The sequence below is a fragment of the Alosa sapidissima genome, chromosome 14, assembly GCF_018492685.1.
Source record: "Alosa sapidissima isolate fAloSap1 chromosome 14, fAloSap1.pri, whole genome shotgun sequence".
In the NCBI taxonomy this organism is placed as follows: Eukaryota; Metazoa; Chordata; class Actinopteri; order Clupeiformes; family Clupeidae; genus Alosa; species Alosa sapidissima.
The window spans coordinates 7,252,985-7,270,763 of record NC_055970.1 but is presented as its reverse complement, the minus strand read 5'-3'; the positions used below and the strand labels follow the sequence as shown (position 1 = coordinate 7,270,763).

The 17,779-nt window shown below is 47.1% G+C and overlaps 1 protein-coding gene across 18 annotated transcripts in view; it reads left to right on the top strand.

Annotated features, from left to right (window-relative positions):
* chd9 (chromodomain helicase DNA binding protein 9) overlaps positions 1-17,779 on the top strand; it is a 100,641-nt gene that overhangs the window by 41,256 nt on the left and 41,606 nt on the right. For 14 of the 18 annotated variants that reach the window (XM_042062507.1, XM_042062512.1, XM_042062510.1 and 11 more), the window contains 9 exons: positions 10,744-10,852; positions 12,798-12,944; positions 13,222-13,224; positions 13,473-13,541; positions 14,050-14,105; positions 14,646-14,763; positions 14,875-14,961; positions 15,880-16,017; positions 16,337-16,458. In XM_042062507.1, coding sequence (XP_041918441.1) covers positions 10,744-10,852; positions 12,798-12,944; positions 13,222-13,224; positions 13,473-13,541; positions 14,050-14,105; positions 14,646-14,763; positions 14,875-14,961; positions 15,880-16,017; positions 16,337-16,458 — 849 coding nt within the window. The remainder of the gene's footprint in view (positions 1-10,743; positions 10,853-12,797; positions 12,945-13,221; positions 13,225-13,472; positions 13,542-14,049; positions 14,106-14,645; positions 14,764-14,874; positions 14,962-15,879; positions 16,018-16,336; positions 16,459-17,779) is intronic. The other 4 variants (XM_042062516.1, XM_042062515.1, XM_042062511.1 and 1 more) reach the window with 1 other exon arrangement.

The window sequence follows — 17,779 nt, the reverse complement described above, 5'->3', positions numbered from 1 at the left end:
CCCTTTCATCCTACCCTGGCTCCCCCCCCCCCCCCCCCTCTCTCTCTCTCTCTCTCTCTCCCTCCCTCTCGTGCTCTCTCTCTCTCTCTTTCTTTCTTTCTCTCTCTCTCTCGCTCTCGCGCTCTCTCTCTCTTTCTTTCTTTCTTTCTTTCTTTCTTTCTCTCTCTCTCTCTCGCTCTCGCTCTCGCTCTCTCTCTCCTCCCTCTCTGGTTGTCCCCTCCCTGTCATCACTCTGCATAACAGGAAGTAGGGTGAATGTGGTGACGCATCATTTACTCTCTGTGTGTGTTGGTGTGTGTGGAGTGTTCTGGTAGACGTTGAGTTGTGTGTACCAGAGCTGCAATCAGGGGATTGGGAGCAGAGCTGGACAGGCAGCAGCAGTAGTGTGAGGTTGGGACCAGCCAGGTCCAGCAGCTCGCAGAGTAAAACAGAGCCTCCTGGGTGTGAATGACATGTGGTCTGGACACTGCCAGACTGGGCTGGGCTTTAAAGGGACACCAGGCAACGTTTTCGTGTTAATTACTCATCTTCGTAAGTCGGTATATGGTTAAATGACTCATTACGGGGCGAATGAAGGCTCTCTCGCCCGCCCCTACTGCCTGTAGGAAGAATATCCCACTTGCAAGTTCTGTGTATCCTACCCGCCGACCGAAGCAGGATCAGTTTACAGCACAGAGGCAGGCTAACGAAACGCTAGAGATTGTTGCAAACGTGTGTATAATGGCAGAGCCGGCGAAGAAGCAGCGAAAACCCTTGACTGAAGACGCAAAGAAAAGGAAAAAAGCTTCAGACCGAGCGAGGGAGAGTTTGGTAGAGAAAAAGCATCAGGCTTGCCTGCTGTCCCTTTAACACAGGCCTTCCTCCCAACAGACACTGTGTGGACGACCAGTGACACACGTAGTGCACAAGTAGTGTGTCATTGGAGGCTCATTGGAAGTCATGCCTTGTGCCTGCATGAACGCTGATTTTAATGTGATACTGTAAACTGTGAATATCGCCTCTAAGCAACGTAAGATTGCTGTGAGCTGGACAATCATTTTTAATAAATGAAAGTCCTGTGGTGCTAATGTTTTATCGCCTATTATATTCTCAGTTAAGGAACGTGTGGAGTTTGGTGTGTATTACATTGAAGTTTTGATTGCATAGATGCCTTAGGCTTGTTATTTAAATTAATGTGGTGTCAAAGAATACATTTCAAAGAACCCATTATTTCAGATGATAATTTGTTTTTTTTTTTCAGTTACAAACATATTTTGGTTGGTTGCAGATTTTGTGGAAAACTTAGACTTAACATTTGGAAAGTGGATACTGAGGGTAGAAACACTATTTTAGGGGGATTTTATGTAGGCCCATAGTGAGCTTAATTGTGCTTATTAAAGCACGTTGCCTCTGGGAATGAAGGTCTGGCTTTAAATTCGGACCGTTAGGTTCGGCCCTGTATCTTCAAGGATGGCCTGAAGGTCACACTCACTCTCTCTCTCTCTCTCTCTCACTCTCTCTCTCTCCCTTCCTCATTCTTTATTTTTTTTCTTGGTTGCTTTTTTTTTCTGTCTGCCTTCCTTTTTTTGCCATTTTCCTTGTTCTTGTTCTGTCTTGGTGTGTGTGTGTGTGTGTGTGTGTGTGTGTGTGTGGTCCTCCGAGGGTGGTAAGTGTGTAATGTGTTGACTAGTGAAGTATCCCCTGGGTGGCCTTATAAAACACTCAAATCTGCGTGTGTGTGTGTGTGTGAGAGAGTGTGCTTGTGCATGCATAAGCAAGCGTGCCACCTACGCTACACAACACTACGCAACATTACACAACGGTGCGTGAGAGGCAAGCAGCGGTCAGATCCTTAACCTCTAAAAGTCCCAGCGCGCACACACAGACCAGGCATTCCTTTTGACCACGGCACAAACAAACACCACACAACGCCAGGCCACGCTGTCCTCATTGATGGTGAAGCCCTGGTTGAGAGTACAATTCGACTAGCCACAGAAACGCTTTGGCCATAGCTGAACTTCAAATAACAATACTAAAATAGTCTCAACTTGAGCTAAATGTATTGTCAGGATAAGAGGAGAATGTTAGCCTTTTGCCAAAGCAGAATGGTTGTTTTAGTGTGTTATCTCCCTTTTAGCGTAAGGTCGCTTCTCTGACTCTTTTGGATTGCTGTCTTTAGTTCTAACAGGTACAGGTCTTAGTGATGTAGACTATTTATCATGAGAATACACTTACCTACCTACCATACACTATGCACTTAGCATAGCCCATATATTGCACCAATTAGTTTTAATTAGGGCCTTCTAGCCTATATAAATCCTTTTTTTAAATAATTAAAAAAATCCCCAATCTTATTTAGGAAGCCTCCTTCTACTTTAAACATGGTTCTGTATTGAGAAAGTGTTCTCATTCTCATTTCACATTCAGTTGATTATTTGTGATGAGATACATTTTTACTTCATATCCTTTTGATCTATCATCTGCAAAGGTAGAGGCACTGTTGCATGAGTTGCTTAATCTCTGCTTGTAGTATTTAAGCCTGAAGCTCCAACACTAGCCTGCTTCTGCTGCACTCCTCATCCTGTGCTCTGCACCCAGCCCTTAACATGGCAGTGTGTGTGTGTGTGTGTGTGTGTGTGTGTGTGTGTGTGGCTGCTCTGCACCCAGCCCTTAACCTGGCAGAGTGTGTGTGTGTGTGCGTGTACATGTGTGGCTGTGTGTACATGTGTGGCTGTGTGTATGTGTGTACATGTGTGGCTGTGTGTGTATGTGTGTACATGTGTGGCTGTGTGTATCAGGGATGGAAATTAACCACCCGCCCCCCGCCAAATGTGGGTAGTTTTGTGCGCTGGCGGGTGAATTTGGTCAACTTACCAGCCACTGTGGCGGGTAGAGCTACTAACATACCACAAATTGTCAGATCCGGTCTAATTTTCATACTTATTGACGGTTAAAAATAAGAAAGTGTCTGTAGGGATCATGTAGCCTAACGTTACCAGCCTATAAGGGTAAATCGCGCTGATTTGAAGTTCTACAACTCGTAGTGAGCCGCCACCGCGGCATAGCCTATAGGCACTGGTGCAGCGCTTCACTTTCACTTCACTACCATTAAGAAACTGTCACTATGCTTTCATGTGCCACTGCTAGATTATTTCAGGATGACTGCATAGACATAAATCTAGTGAGATCTGTGGATCTCCGTTATATCTTCACAGGCTAATATTCTCACCTAAATAGTTCTCTTTTGAATTGGCCCGTATAGCTATTTTAATCCGGCCCGCAACACTCTGCTATTTAGACCTATGAGGCAGACAGACGGACATCTCCACACCCATTCGTCGTGGTGGAATATCTCTCAAATTTTTCATTCAAGAAATTACAAACCGTATATCAGAATAAACAGCAGAACTTACCGAACACAAAGGTGTAAAGCATTCCCTTATACAAGTTATAGCCGTTCCAGAGTAATCCGGTTTTGAAATTGAAGCAAATGTCTACACGGTCTCCAACTTTGGGCTTTTGTCATACACAATAAGGCCAAATACAAAATAAATGTTAACAATATCGTCTAGATAACTGTACAACCAGAGTTTTTTCAATGTAGTTTCACAAAATGCTACTGTAAGCATGCATATTACATTTCTTAAAGCTGAGCTGTGCTTAAATTGTTCAGTGCATGATTTCATAACGGGCCAAATAGAAAATAAATGCTAAATGTTAAATATAGCCTTGATACCTGTAAATATTTAAATTAGATGATGTACACTATAGTTAGATCAAGTTGGAGGGCTGAATTATAGGATGCTCCAGAACTCACAGAAACGGAGTCTTAAAGGAGCCACACCACTTTTATGACAAGACACTATAGAATATGAATGTGGTTCTATTGACTTTTAGTTTTGTTGCTACTGTGCTTGGAGGACAGCTGGTAGGTTTAGGGCAAATTTCAGCACAATTTAGTCATATTGCAATAATGCTGATTACCGTGATCATTTTGGGTAGCCTACTATAATCATGATATCACATTTTCATGCCGTTTCTCTAGTGGCTGGTAAAAAAGTTGAGTGGCTGGTAGATTTTGGAATCCACCAGCGACAGTGGCAGGTAGAAAAAATATTTAATTTCCATCCCTGGTGTGTATGTGTGTGTATGTGTGTACATGTGTGGCTGTGTGTGTATGTGTGGCTGCTAGTGGACCCGTCTGGTGATCTGGGCCTCTGCCCATGATGCCGTCTAAAATACACCATCTCACACTGACTGGGTGGCTGTGCTAAACACGCATAGGGCAGAGCACGGGCTGAGATGATCTCACTCGACTCTCGCTGGTGGTGGAGTGACTTGGCTCATTGTGGAAGAGGGGAGGTGGTGGAGGAGGAGGTGGTGGTGTGTGGTATCAGCAGTCATCTCAGAGGCACACAGCCAAGAGACCTCTCTCAGCAGCCTGTGAAAATGGATTCAAGTGTCACATGTTTCCACTGTCTCTCCTCTACAGGTACACACAAACTCACATTCACCCATGCACACAAGCACGCACACACAGGCGCACACAGGCATGTGCCACAGCTAGTCTGTCAGGCGCTGTTTTTTTGTTGTGTGATTTGTGTGTGTGTGTGTTTGTGTGTTGCGCTGGGCTCCAAATTGACCTGTAGGTGTCGTACACTTTTATGTGTGCCTTATGAAGAAACTAGTGTGATATTTGCTAATAACACCCACCCCACACCATGACAATGTTTCTCTCTTCCTCTCACTCTCTCACACACACACACACACACACACACACACACACACACACACACTTACATTCACGCATGACACACATACTTACATTCACGCATGACACACACACACACAGAAGCAGAAACACACACAGTAATCTGTTTGGCTCCGTAGGGTTAGTGTCATTTCACAGCTGCTGCTCCCGGGCTTTGCATGTCATTCACAGGAAGTGATGTCATTGCCACTACCCACACCACCACCAGCTTCCCCCTCTCTCTTGCCATGCGGTGCGTTGCCAGGCAACCGGCTGAGTCACATTGTGGTGCATATTAGCAAAGTGTAATTTCATCTGGAGCGGGTGAAGGAGAATGAGGTTGACGACATGATAGTGTAGCCTTTGTGTGTGTGTGTGTGTGTGTGTGTGTGTGTGTGTGTGTGTGCGTGTGTGCGGCTGTCCACAACAGATGGGCTTCTGTGTGAATCGACAACTATGCACTCCTGCACGTAATCACACTCAAATGCATTCCCAACCGAACTGTGTGTGTTTGTGTGTGTGCGAGAAAGATTGAATCACAAAACCAGAAGGGATATCTATCTCTGTCTCTCTCTCTCCGTCTCTGCGTCAGTATATTAGTATATTACTCACCCTGCACGCATATTTATTTAGTTATTTTATTTATTTGTTTGTCCCATTGTGTGTGTAGAGCTGATATTTATGTCTCTGTTGCGTTTACGTCAGTGCTGCTGATTGAGTTTGGCTGCTGGTGGTGAGATGCCGGCGGGCCGAAGCCCATGGCAGGACTCGCCCATGTCCACCCCTCTCAGGGCTCAGCGCATGTCCACCTCTCTCAGCGCTCAGCGCTCTGCCCCAGTGCCCAGCCGTGGACAGCCATGTCTCATATTCCGTGCTGTCTGCTCCATCCGTGAGCCAAAGTAGGACATAGGTCATCCACTCTCAGCTCTCGCTCTCCTCTCGGGTGGATTTATATGATGTGTGTGTGTGTGTGCGGTGTGAGTGAGTGAGTGAGTGTGTGTGTGTGTGTGTGCGGTGTGAGCCTCTGTCTGGCTCTGCTCTCCCCTTTCTCTAGCTCTCCCTTACCCTTCAAATTCCTCTCTCTCTTTCACCCTACCCCTTTCTCTCTCTCTCTCTCTCTCTTTCACCCTACCCCTCTCTCTCTCTCTCTCTCTCTCTCTCTCTTTCTCTTTCACCCTACCCCTTTCTCTCTCTCTCTCTTTCACCCTACCCCTCTCTCAGTCTCTCTCTCTCTCTCTCTCTCTCTTTCACCCTACCCCTCTCTCTCTCTCTCTCTCTCACCCCTCCCCCTCTCCCTCTCCTCATCCCCATCTCCATGTCCCTCTCTCTGGTGATGGCTAGAGGCAGCAGGCTGCTGTGCCACCTCACCCCATCAGATGAGGGATCGCTCAGTCACGGCATGCCATGCTCGCAAGTGCGTGTGGATCTGAGTGTTTGTGTGTGTTTTTGTGTGTGTGTGTTTTTGTATGCGTTTGTGTGTGCGTGCGTGTGTGTGTGTGTGTGTGTGTGTTTTTGTATGCGTGTGTGTGTTTTTGTATGCGTGTGTGTGTTTTTGTATGCGTGTGTGTGTTTGTATGCGTGTGTGTGTGTGCGTGCGTGTGTGTGTGTGTGTGTGTGTGTGTGTGTGTGTGTTTTTGTATGCGTGTGTGTGTGTGTGTGTGTGTGTGTGTGTGTGTGTGTGTGCGTGTGTGTGTGTTTTTGTATGTGTGTGTGTGTGTGTGTGTGTATGTGTGTTTTTGTGCGTGTGTGTGTGAGAGAGAGTCTGATGGAGTGCAGCATTTGATATTATGGCAAATGCTGTGTGTGTTGTGGTTGTGTTCGCACTTGCGTGTCAGCCCCACTCTATGGGCGTCTACTAGACAGCACGAGGTAGTGTGCCTCTGGCTTTGAGAAAGATGAGAAGGCAGTGGAGAAAGAGAAAGAGAGAGGGAGGGAGAGAGAAAGAGAGGGGGAGGGAAAGGGAGGGGGAGGGGGAGGGGGAGGGGGGGCAGGAGGAAAGGGCAAGACGGAAGAAGGAGTATGCCTGACGTTGTGAATCACAATATTCCTGCAACCTCTCTTTCTTTCGTTCCGACATATGCACACAAACCTACACACACACACATGCACACACACACACACACACACACACACACACACACACACACACACACACACACACACACACACACACACACAGAAAAGAGAAATACAGGATTCTGCCCCAGGAGCTGTTGTATTGTCAGTGTGTGTGTTTGATCGGTGGCTATATAGGTCGTTTAGAACATTTACGCAGAGCTGCACTGTACCTGTTCAGAGTGAAGTATCTGCTCTCACACACACACACACACACACACACACACACACACACACACACACACACACACACACACACACACACACACACACACACACATGCGCACATGCCCGTATGCGTGCGCACACACACTCCCTTTCTGTGCTGTCATGACTGTAGGGAAATGGACCATTAAGTACACACACACACACACACACACACACACACACACACACACACACACACACACACACACACACACAGGCACCACAAACCACACTCTCACATTCTTACATACAGACATAGTTATAGTTATATGTCACATTCATATCTGTACTAGTAATTTTCTCCCTCTGCTTGAGAATCGTGTCTCTCTTTCTTTTTTTCTCTCTCTCTCTTTTCCTTTCTCTCTTGCTCTCTCTCTCTTTTTTCCTTTCTCTCTTGCTCCCTCTCTCTATCTCTGGCAAACTCTTGTCCTCTGCCTCTGACACATACTCTGCCAACTGTGCCAGTTTGTGCCAGTGCATCAGTTAAATGACACAGTCAGTTTCACACAGGTAATACTCTGTGTGTATGTGAGTATGAATGCACATTGCACATGTGGAATTGTTTTGGAGTTGTTGGCTGATGGTTTGTTGAGACACAGATATGACTCTTGAACAGGCTGACGCACGCACGCATGCACGCGCGCGCACACACAATGGTGTCTAGACAGCTGACACAGGAAGCAGGACTTCTAGTTCCCTTTCTCAAGGGTGTGTTTTGAAATTACTAGCGTCCTTGCTAGTGTTCTATGAAAACTCCTTACTGCCACACTATTACAGTCAAACTAGATTTGGAAAACAGACCCTTTAAAGCCTCTGTGCACAAGTGAAGGCACTTTGTGGTGGTGAACATGGTGTCCCACCCCACCCTGGATCGGGTGTGTGGATTTCAGAGGTTACACCCCAGGCTAACACACACACACACACACACACACACACACACACACACACTCTCACACACACACACACACACAGGTCTGTTCCCTGCAGCATGGACTACATCAGCAGTAGCAGACTTGGAGAGGGTGATCGATGTAGGCTAGCCAAGTAGTGTGATCCAGGGTGCCACTGAAGCATGCCTTTTCATGGCCAGCTGTCTCTGCCCTGTGTGGTTAATTGAAATACTTCATCAGCAGAGGTGGAAATGATTAATTTTCCATTCAGACCTCTCTTTGAAATGTGAAGTCCAGGGCTGGCAGTGTAGTGTACGACTCTGGGGCCCAGGTGGGCATGCATGCACTGGTCCTTTACAGTGGCCTGCATGGCAGAGGAAATTATAGACCCAGAGGCGGTTATTTAATTGGTTGCTATTTTCCCATTACACCATAATAACTTTGGTCAAATTTGTCAAACATGAAATTATTGTGGAGTAGATTAGGCCAGTAAATGACATGCAATAATGTGGAAATTGCTAGGTTAATAAGGCCTCTGCGCTGAATGCCAAAATCACCTGGCCACACAGGTCATCCTGCAGCAGGCGATCTTGGCTGGGCAGCCGTCCGATTGAGGTTATGGCACAGGTGGTGAGAATGCCACCATGACACCAGATCTTAACCTACATGTGTGGCCTCCTAGGGGCTTGCTTCTCAGCAAGAGTCAACTGAACTGCACAAGTTTTGTTTTGAAAATGTCAATGCTGTGTGTATAAATGAAGCACTCCTGTCTGTCTGTGTGTGTGTGCACACGCCTGCCTGTGTGTGTGTGTGTGTGTGTGTGTGTGTGTGTGTGTGTGTGTGTGTAAAGATTGGTACATTTGACATTTGGAAGGTGGAATTCAACGCCGCAACTGCACTCTGCACAGCCTGGCCTCTCTGGCTTCGATCTGCTCTTATAAATCAGCTGAAAATGGCGTTAACAGTAGGAGTGCACATATTGATTGAAAAAGCGGTGCACATTAAAATTCGCCACTCTGTTCCAGCTGTCCTCAAAATTGTACATTGGCACAGACTGTAGAAGATGGAGCCAAATCATGCAGTCGTCAATCAATGCATTCAGTAATTAATGGCTGTGCATCCTCCAGGAAGAGCCATCCCTAATGTCCATCCATTACTATGCGAGTCCCAATATGTCAGAGAAGCAGACATTTAAGAATTCTAGCCCAGAAGTCACACCACACAGTGTACACATATGGTGTTAGCATTAGCTTTATTATGGCTAGTTTGCCACTCGGTAACTCGTATTGTTCTTGCTTTAATTGAGATAGCTGCCTAGCACGTCACTTTGACAGCAGTCAGCATTGTGAAGTTGGTCAGCAGAACATTAACAGTAAAGTACTGTAGGACCTGTGTAAATATTATTTTGTATGTTTTTGTATCGTCAGGAGAGGTCTTTCTGACCTGAATAAAATTAATTTGGACTCTCGGTCTGTGTCCGTGTGTGTAATAGTAAGAGGAAGGTATGGGAGGGACTGCTGGTACTAACTGGTCATAAGGCGACTACTGCAAGGCGTATTTGTCAGTGAGGGGTGGGGGGGTTGGATTTTGGGGAGGGGGGGCGGGGCGTCTGGGGGTCGGTGGGATGCTGGAGGTGTGTGGTGCTGCATATTCACACACCATTACCAGGCACCGCACAGACCACACACACCCTGCTGCCAACCTGACTCCCATACTGATGCGCTCATCTGCAAAGGTGCCTGTGTGTGTGTGTGTGTTTGTGAGGTAGACACTTTGACTTTCTAAATAAATGTTCTTTTCTTTTTTTTATATTATTTTCATTTCCTGAGACTTCCTCCTATACCCTGCCTGCTCCAGCGTCACTATGATAGGATGCAGTGCGGCCTCTTTTGTAGACAATACCGCTCTGATTTCGCCCCCTCGCTCTCCCTCTCCTTCAGATCCATTGTGTTTGAAGCCCATCCGTCTGGGACGATTTGATCACACTCGAAATGCCAGAACAATGGCTTACTGTACACTTGTTGTCACGCTCGTTGTGGGTTGGTCCGCTTTTGAGTCGCGCCCGGCCTGCGCATTCTCCGGCGGTAATCTAGAAGCCTGTGAGGCGGGCAGCCGGGCAAGCTGTGGTCGGGCCGACTACATTCGATCACCCTGAAAAGGGGAAGGTGGGGTGGGGGTGGGGGGGGGGGTCCAAGCAGGTTTTGATCAGCTCCGCGCAGTACTTTTGTTATGTTTTGTGTTATTGGTTTTCCATTTAATGTACTTCACCATAGACACTCTACAGGCATTTCATAATAGAGACTCCTCTTCTGCTTATTAGAAGCAAATAGAGTAGTGTGTGGGTGGGTGTTTGCGTCCATGTAAATATTTATTTATTTATTTATTTATTGGCCTGAATTAATACTTCAGAAGGAGAGCGAGAGAGAGAAGCATCCACACGGCACTCTGTAAAGGCTCTGCAGGTCATTTATTTAGCACAACGTAGACCTTCTCAGCCCCCATTATGAGCCATGCATTATTCACATGCCTTCCAGTTTGCACAAAGATAGTGGAGCATGGAGAAAAGGAGCCTGACTCTTAGGAGTAATGACTGTGTGTGTGTGTGTGTGCCTGTGTGCCTGAGCACGTGTGCGTGTGTCGACTCGCATGCAAATGAGTTGTGTCCTGTGTGTGTGTGTGTGTGTGTGCGCGTTCTTCCCCTGTGGGTGGGTTGGTACTTCCCAAGTCTAACGTGTGTGTGAGCGCGTGTGTGTTCTCAGCCTGTGTAACATGGGCTTGCCTCTGTGCCTTTTGTCTCTGCAGGAAGATCGTCATCAAGTTTGGCAAAAAGAAGAAGCGGAAGCCAGAATCCTCGGAAGAGCTGTCCGACGATGAGCCGCCCCCACCACGACGCTCCAAAGAGGACGACTCGGTCAGTCCACACACACACACACACACACACACACACTCTCTCTCTCTCTCTCTCTCTCTCTCTCTCTCTCTCTCTCTCTCTCTCTCTCTCTCTCTCTCTCTCCCATACACACACACAAATACAGTCACAAATATATGTTTTATTCACTTGCGTACATGCATGGGTACTCACACTCTTATAAGAGACGTACACATGAACAGACATCTGCATGTATGGGCTATGTGCTTCCAGTGTACACCGCCCCTCTAGTGCGTCTGGTATGGATTTAAGTGTCCAAGGCCGAGGAGCTGTAGAAAGCTCCCAGGTCCTATGCAACGCGCTTCCCTCCTAATCAGTCCAGCATGAAAAGGTTGACGCAATGCTACAGCCAGGAGGCTGAGGCGCCACGCATCCTAGGTCGACCGCGCCGTGTTTGGGTTTGCAGCGGAGTAGAGGCGCTCTCTCTGAACATGTGAGGCAGTGGGGGCAGGGCGTGGGGGGTGCGGGAGTCCAGTACTCACTTAACTGTAATGCCAGTAATGCACATAGTCATAGACTTGTTTCTTGCTATTTAGAAAACAGGAGATGAGTAATCTCTCTCCGTTTCATGCTCTCTATCTCTCTCATGCTCTCTTTATCTCTCTCTCTCTCTCTCTCTCTCTCTCTCTCTGAATGTCTATCTTTCTCTTTCTCCCTCTTTCTTTTCCCCGAACTCCTACTCCCCTCTTCCCCTGCCTCTTCAGATATAATTATCCTCATTAAATGGCACCCAGACTTAATTAAAATGGTCTGATGATGACTCATTTAGGTTGATACTTTCTCCCTCCATGCTGGGACTGAGGGCTGCCGCGCTGACAGCCGTGAGCAATGTCACCTATGGAGGAAAAGCACACCCGAGCTGTCCCACCAGCACCGCCCGGTCATCTACGGCAGTCGGGGGGATATTCTCATACAGACTCAGTTAACTTTTAGCTCAGCGACATTTACTGTGTTATATTTGGAGGTGGCATCCCTTGCACAACACACACACACACACACACAGGCACACACCCACCCACATACACACACACACACACACACACACCAGTTGCATTTTTGAAGGGGTGTTCTCACTATTTGATTAGTATTAATGCGAAAGCAGATGCTTACACAGACGCTCTGGTCTGTCTGGAACGAGGCTGTCGTTGATGAGTGGGTCTAATCCCTCACTGGCCTGCTCAGCTGAGGAGATATCCAGAAACAAGGGCGTCTAACAAGTTGTTAATTACACAGAGATACAGCATGGTGTGTGTTGATAGGCTCTCTGCTGTAGTATGTCACAATGTTTAGATAATGGGTAGTCAAAATTTAATTTCAGCATATGAAAACACAGCATGATTCTTAATAAATTAAGAATTAATAAATTCTGCGCTTATTAATTTTGGTCACGTAATCTTTTGTAAGAGTCGATCCATACGTTTCTCTACCCTTTGCCGCATGGCTTCACTTCCTTTGACGCATGCCCTCCAACAAACTTTTAAGATGGAGAATCATATGCCTGTGTACCTATTAATATCATGGCTGCCTGCCTGCCTGTCTAGCTGGAAGGTGTGTGATAATTAGACCCTGATGGTGAAACACCTTTGTTAATTATCTTGTGATTGGCGGAATCATGTCAGTGCTCGCAGTGACAACTTAATTAAATCCACTCCAAGCCCTATAATTATTGGATAATGGGTCAGTGACATCATGGCTACAGTGCTTGCTAATCAGGAAATTGAAATGTGGCTTGGTGGGTCAAGAGAGGTGCCCGCTTGGTCCAAGTTCTGACCGGAACGAAAGTATTGTTCTTTCAGACAATTAAGGTTTTTTTCTCTCTCTCTCTCTCTCTCTCTCTCTCTCTCTCTCTTTGTATGTGTGTTGTGTCTGCACGTGTGTGTGTGTGCGTGTGTGTGTGTTTATTTGCGTGTGTGTGTGTGCGTTGTAGAAGCGGAGATCTAACCGTCAGGTAAAGAGGAAGAAGTACATGGAGGATGGCGAAGCTCGCGTGTCCGACGAGGAAACAAAGGTTTCGGTGAAAGCCAAGAAGGCCAACACTGCAGCACGCAAAGACCCTGCCGTGCAGCTGTTTGTGGTACAGACCCAGTTTACCTCCATCAAAACAATACACACAATACGTTAAACATAATGTATTTTAATATGATACACACACATACCACATAAACAGAATACATGATGATAACACTATATGCAATGCATAGCCTAAATGTTTAAACACAGTCTAAGCTGCATTAATGAATGACTTTGAAGTGCAGTGGATGAAAGTGACATGATCAGCAGAGTTGATTTGCCATTGTGTATTCTCTCATTTCCGAAAATACCCCCCCTGGACTCTTCCTTGCTCCCCCTAGATGGTAATAATCTACAGCTCTATTGGCCTTGAATTTTTAGTTTTCATTTCCCTTTTGTCTTGTTAATCAGAGCAGTTGAAATAAACTTTGTTCTTTGTTTTGATGTTTTTTTTTTTCTCGACTTCTGCCCTCCTGCCTAGTTGTGGTTCTGCAGTGTTGATTGTGTGTGGTAGATTTGAAATACTTTAGAGTTTAAATTCACTCTTACTGCGGTGGATCAAGCACACTGATGCTGCGTGTTTTCCCTACAGGAGAACCCAAGTGAAGAGGAGGGCGCTGTCGTCGACAAAATCATGTCCTCACGCATTGCCAAGAAAGAGGTACATGCCACAAAGCTATAAAAAACTTGGTCACCGCACACTCTATCTCTTTTCTTGTTTATTGACACCGAAGTGTTGGCCTGTCGGCCTTTGTTAGCCTGGAAATCCAGTACAGGCCATCCAGTAAACATTGGTCGTATAGTCTTATCCAATTGAGCAGTAAGATTTTCAAATGCACGCTTGGTGCTGCCCTTCGAGTTGGGCCATTACATTATTTGTGGCCAGACCCTTAATCTTTCTAGATTACCAGGGTCTGGAATCTCCAGGCTACTTTGTCATGCCACAAAGCTACCAAAAGCACCTTATTTCACCCTTCTGTTTTCCTGCACCATGACCAAACACAGCCATTCTGCATTGGTACTTCAGTGGCTCTCTCTTACAGTCGCTCATTATTTATTGATCTTTCTCTTTTCTGCTTGTTCTCTCTCGTTCTCCCCCCCCTCCCTCCTTCTCTCTCTCTCTCTCTCTCTCTTTTGCTCTGTCTTGTCTGTTTGCATCTCCTCCACAGGTCTCTCCTGGTGTGCTGGTTGAAGTGGAGGAGTTCTTTGTAAAGTACAAAAACTAGTAAGTGGCCATATTTGTTCTCTGTCGCGTTGATTAATTATTCCTGTGAGACTTTGCCCTCCTCATAACACTGGCAGCGTAGCGTCAGCGGAACGCGGCACACGGCTCCCGTAGCTCCAGATCTGTGGGACGGACGTGTCGGACTCAAAGCTTCTCACACAGCAGCACTGTTGTGTGTGTTTAGTCCGTTAGCAGCATGTTTAAAGGATTGCTTTTAAGAACATGGAAAGGTGGTCTCCGTGGAGTGTACATGAAGCACCGCAGCTTGATGACTGATGTTGCTTATTATTATGTCTCCCCCTCTCTGTCTATCACTCACAAACACACACACACACACACACACATGCTCTCTATCTCTGTCTCTGGCTCTCTCACACACACACATTTACACACATACACACGCGCACACTCAAACCTTCTCTTTCTTCCTGTCTCAATTCCACACACACACACACACACACACACACACACACACACACACACACTCCACACTCACTCCACACACACCTCCCCCCCCGTCTCTCCTGGTCCCCTCCACAGCTCTTATCTCCATTGTGAGTGGGCCACAGAGCAGCAGCTGGAGAAGGATAAGAGGATCCAGCAGAAAATCAAGCGCTTCAAAATAAAGCAGGCGCAGCGAGCACACTTCTTCGCAGACGTAAGCCACACACACACACACACTGGTGTGTGTAACCAGATTGCCCCCCCCCGCCCCCCCTCCACCACCACTGGCTCTAATAGGTACTCTTGGCTCTTCTGTGTTTGGCAGATGGAGGAGGATCCGTTCAACCCGGACTACGTGGAGGTGGACCGGGTGCTCGAGGTGTCCTATTGTGAGGACAAGGACACTGGCGAGGTAGGGCCCTCTCTGCTCTGTCCGCAGGATAATACGCAATTTCACTCCAATTTGGCTCTGTCTTTCTTCTCAATACACTCATTTCTCTTGTTTGCTGCTGAATAGGGGATCTGTGTGTATATATGTGTGTGTGTGTGTGTGTGTGTGTGTGTGTATGGGTCTCTGCATCTGTGTGTGTATGGGTGTCTGCATCTGTGTGTGTGTGTGTGTGGAGGGGCAGTTGCGTGTGCGTGCGGAGGGGCGGTTGTGTTTGTGCGTCTGTGTAAGGCTGTGTGGAAGGATGTGTGTGTTGAGCCTATGCTCTCTTTCCCTGTTGAAGCTTTGGTGTGTATGTGTGTGTAAAAAGACAAGGATAGATGTTGTAAACCTTGGGTTATTTCATTTCATTGATGTGATATTTTTCATGTTTTTTTTTGTGTGTATATTGACCATTAAAGTTAGAAATCTTGACGTGGAAACACTTGAAATGTGCTTTGAATTTTCATTTCAAATGCGCATAGAAATGCGATCTGCTTTAGGGAGGTGGATTAACTCTCGATTCCTATAAGGAATAACGCACATTTTTTCACATGTGTTGCCATTTTTTGCATTTCTACCTGCGTGTTTCCATAAACATTGCCATAAAGACCTTATGTTTTTGATCCCACAGCTGATCAGAACTCTTCCCTAGATTACGAGAATTTTTACTCACATAACACAGTGGCAACACCCGCAGATGCGCATATTCATGAGACCAATTTTCATAAATACACAGAGAATATGAGAAAGAGCTGAATGGAAACCCAGCTGTTTTTGTGCTTTTTTTTATAATAGTGTTTTGGTCCCAAACAAATTGCATATTACTTGAGAGTGTGTGTCCTGTGTTGTTATTAGCTCCGTATAACTCTGCTGTGTTACTCTGTGTGTGTGTGTGTGTAGCCGGTGGTGTACTACCTGGTGAAGTGGTGCTCCCTTCCGTATGAGGACAGCACATGGGAGCTGAAGGAAGACGTGGACCAGACTAAGATAGAGGAGTTTGAGCAGCTGCAGGCAGTGAAGCCAGACTCACGCAGGATGGTATGACACACACACACACACACACACACACACACACACACACTTGCTGTCATTCCCTGTCTCTCCACTTTGTGTGTACCGTTTCTGCATGGTGCACACACACCACATACACACACCACATACATACTGCACAAACGACTGCATACTAGACTAGAACATGTGCGTCATGTTTATAGAACTTGCTGCCAATTAGAAATAAACATCCAAGTGCATGAAACCCAGTGTGTGTGTTTCTCTCCATCGCCCCACCTCGGCCACTCGCTCTCTCAATATTTCCTCTCGTCTCGTCCGCTCTGTCCGCTCTGTGTCCCTCTCTCAGGAGCGGCCCCCGGCCAGCCTGTGGAAGAAGCGCGAGCACTCGAGGGAGTACTGCAACAGCAACAGCCTCAGGGACTACCAGCTGGAGGGGGTCAACTGGCTGCTCTTCAACTGGTACAACAGGTCCGTGAGGAACAACTTGCCCCAGCCCTGACCCCACCCCACCTCCACCCCACCCCACCCCACCCCACCCCACCCCACCCCACCTCCACCCCACCCCACCCCACCTCCACCACACCCCACCTCCACCCCAGGAGGTGCCCACGGTGCAGGCAGTATGGGATGACCGGGAGGGTTTTGTACGCAGTGCTGGACGATGTGTTCTCGCTGCTGTTTTGGATAGGGAGGGGCATTCTGGGAAGAGGTGTCAACAGTCGCAGGGTTTGTTAGTGTGCAAGTATTGTTTGTTTGTGTGTGTGTGTGTGTGTGTGTGTGTGTGTGTGTTCGGTGGTTTCATGCCTTGCACTATGCTATAGGATAGGGTGTGCGTGAGTGTGTAGGTATGTCATATGGGTGCAAGAGTGTGTTCTGCGTGTCTGCTTGTGTGTACTTGTGTGTATTTGCATGTGTCGGTGCGGGCTGTGAGAGGCTCTTCTCACAGACGGGAGAGGGGAAGAGAGAGGGGGAGAGAGAGAGAGAGAGGAATGAAGGAGAGCATGCTTCTGTGTGCCAGATTGCTAACTAGTGCAGAAGAGAAGCCAGTGAAGCGTTGAGCTGACAGCGTGTCTGTGCCCAGCCACATGTCTGAGACAGACACACGCACACACACACACACACGCACGCACGCACACACACACACACACACACACTGGTAGGCAGAATACAAACATCCCCAGTGACATGCATGGGCACACAAAGTCACTCACGTTTTGCCCCACACATGCACAGACAAACAGCAGACACAAAAACACTGACAGATAGACACACACACACACACACACACACTAACCTAATTGCCTGCTGTGCGGGTGCAGACTGCAGGGTTGTTGTCTTGTGTGCTGTTGTGTCTGGGATGTTCTAGCCGGTCTGTGCTGGAGGTGCTCTCTGCTCTCTCTGCGTTTAGCTGGGGGATATCCGCATCCGCACCAGAACTTCCCCAGCCCAAAAACCACTCTGAAAAACATTCTGCATCCACCCCCTTTGGCTGCATTCATCCAGCCAGTTATGTAGATATTTTTTTGCTTTTGTTCGTTTCCTTTACCTTCTGTGAGTTTCAATCTGTGTATCGGCAAGCAGTCCAGTCATGCTTGCTAATCAGCTCACACCTCGGGCTTAGAGCGACAGACATCACAGACAGGCCCCCGTAGGTACTGACCACACCAGCTTCGGTTTGTTTATGCACTCTTGCAGTATCACTATGTATAATATGGGGGTGTGTGTGAGTGGTTTATAGTGTATGTGTGTGTGTGTGTGTGCATGTGTGCACGGCCAAATTCCTCTGACA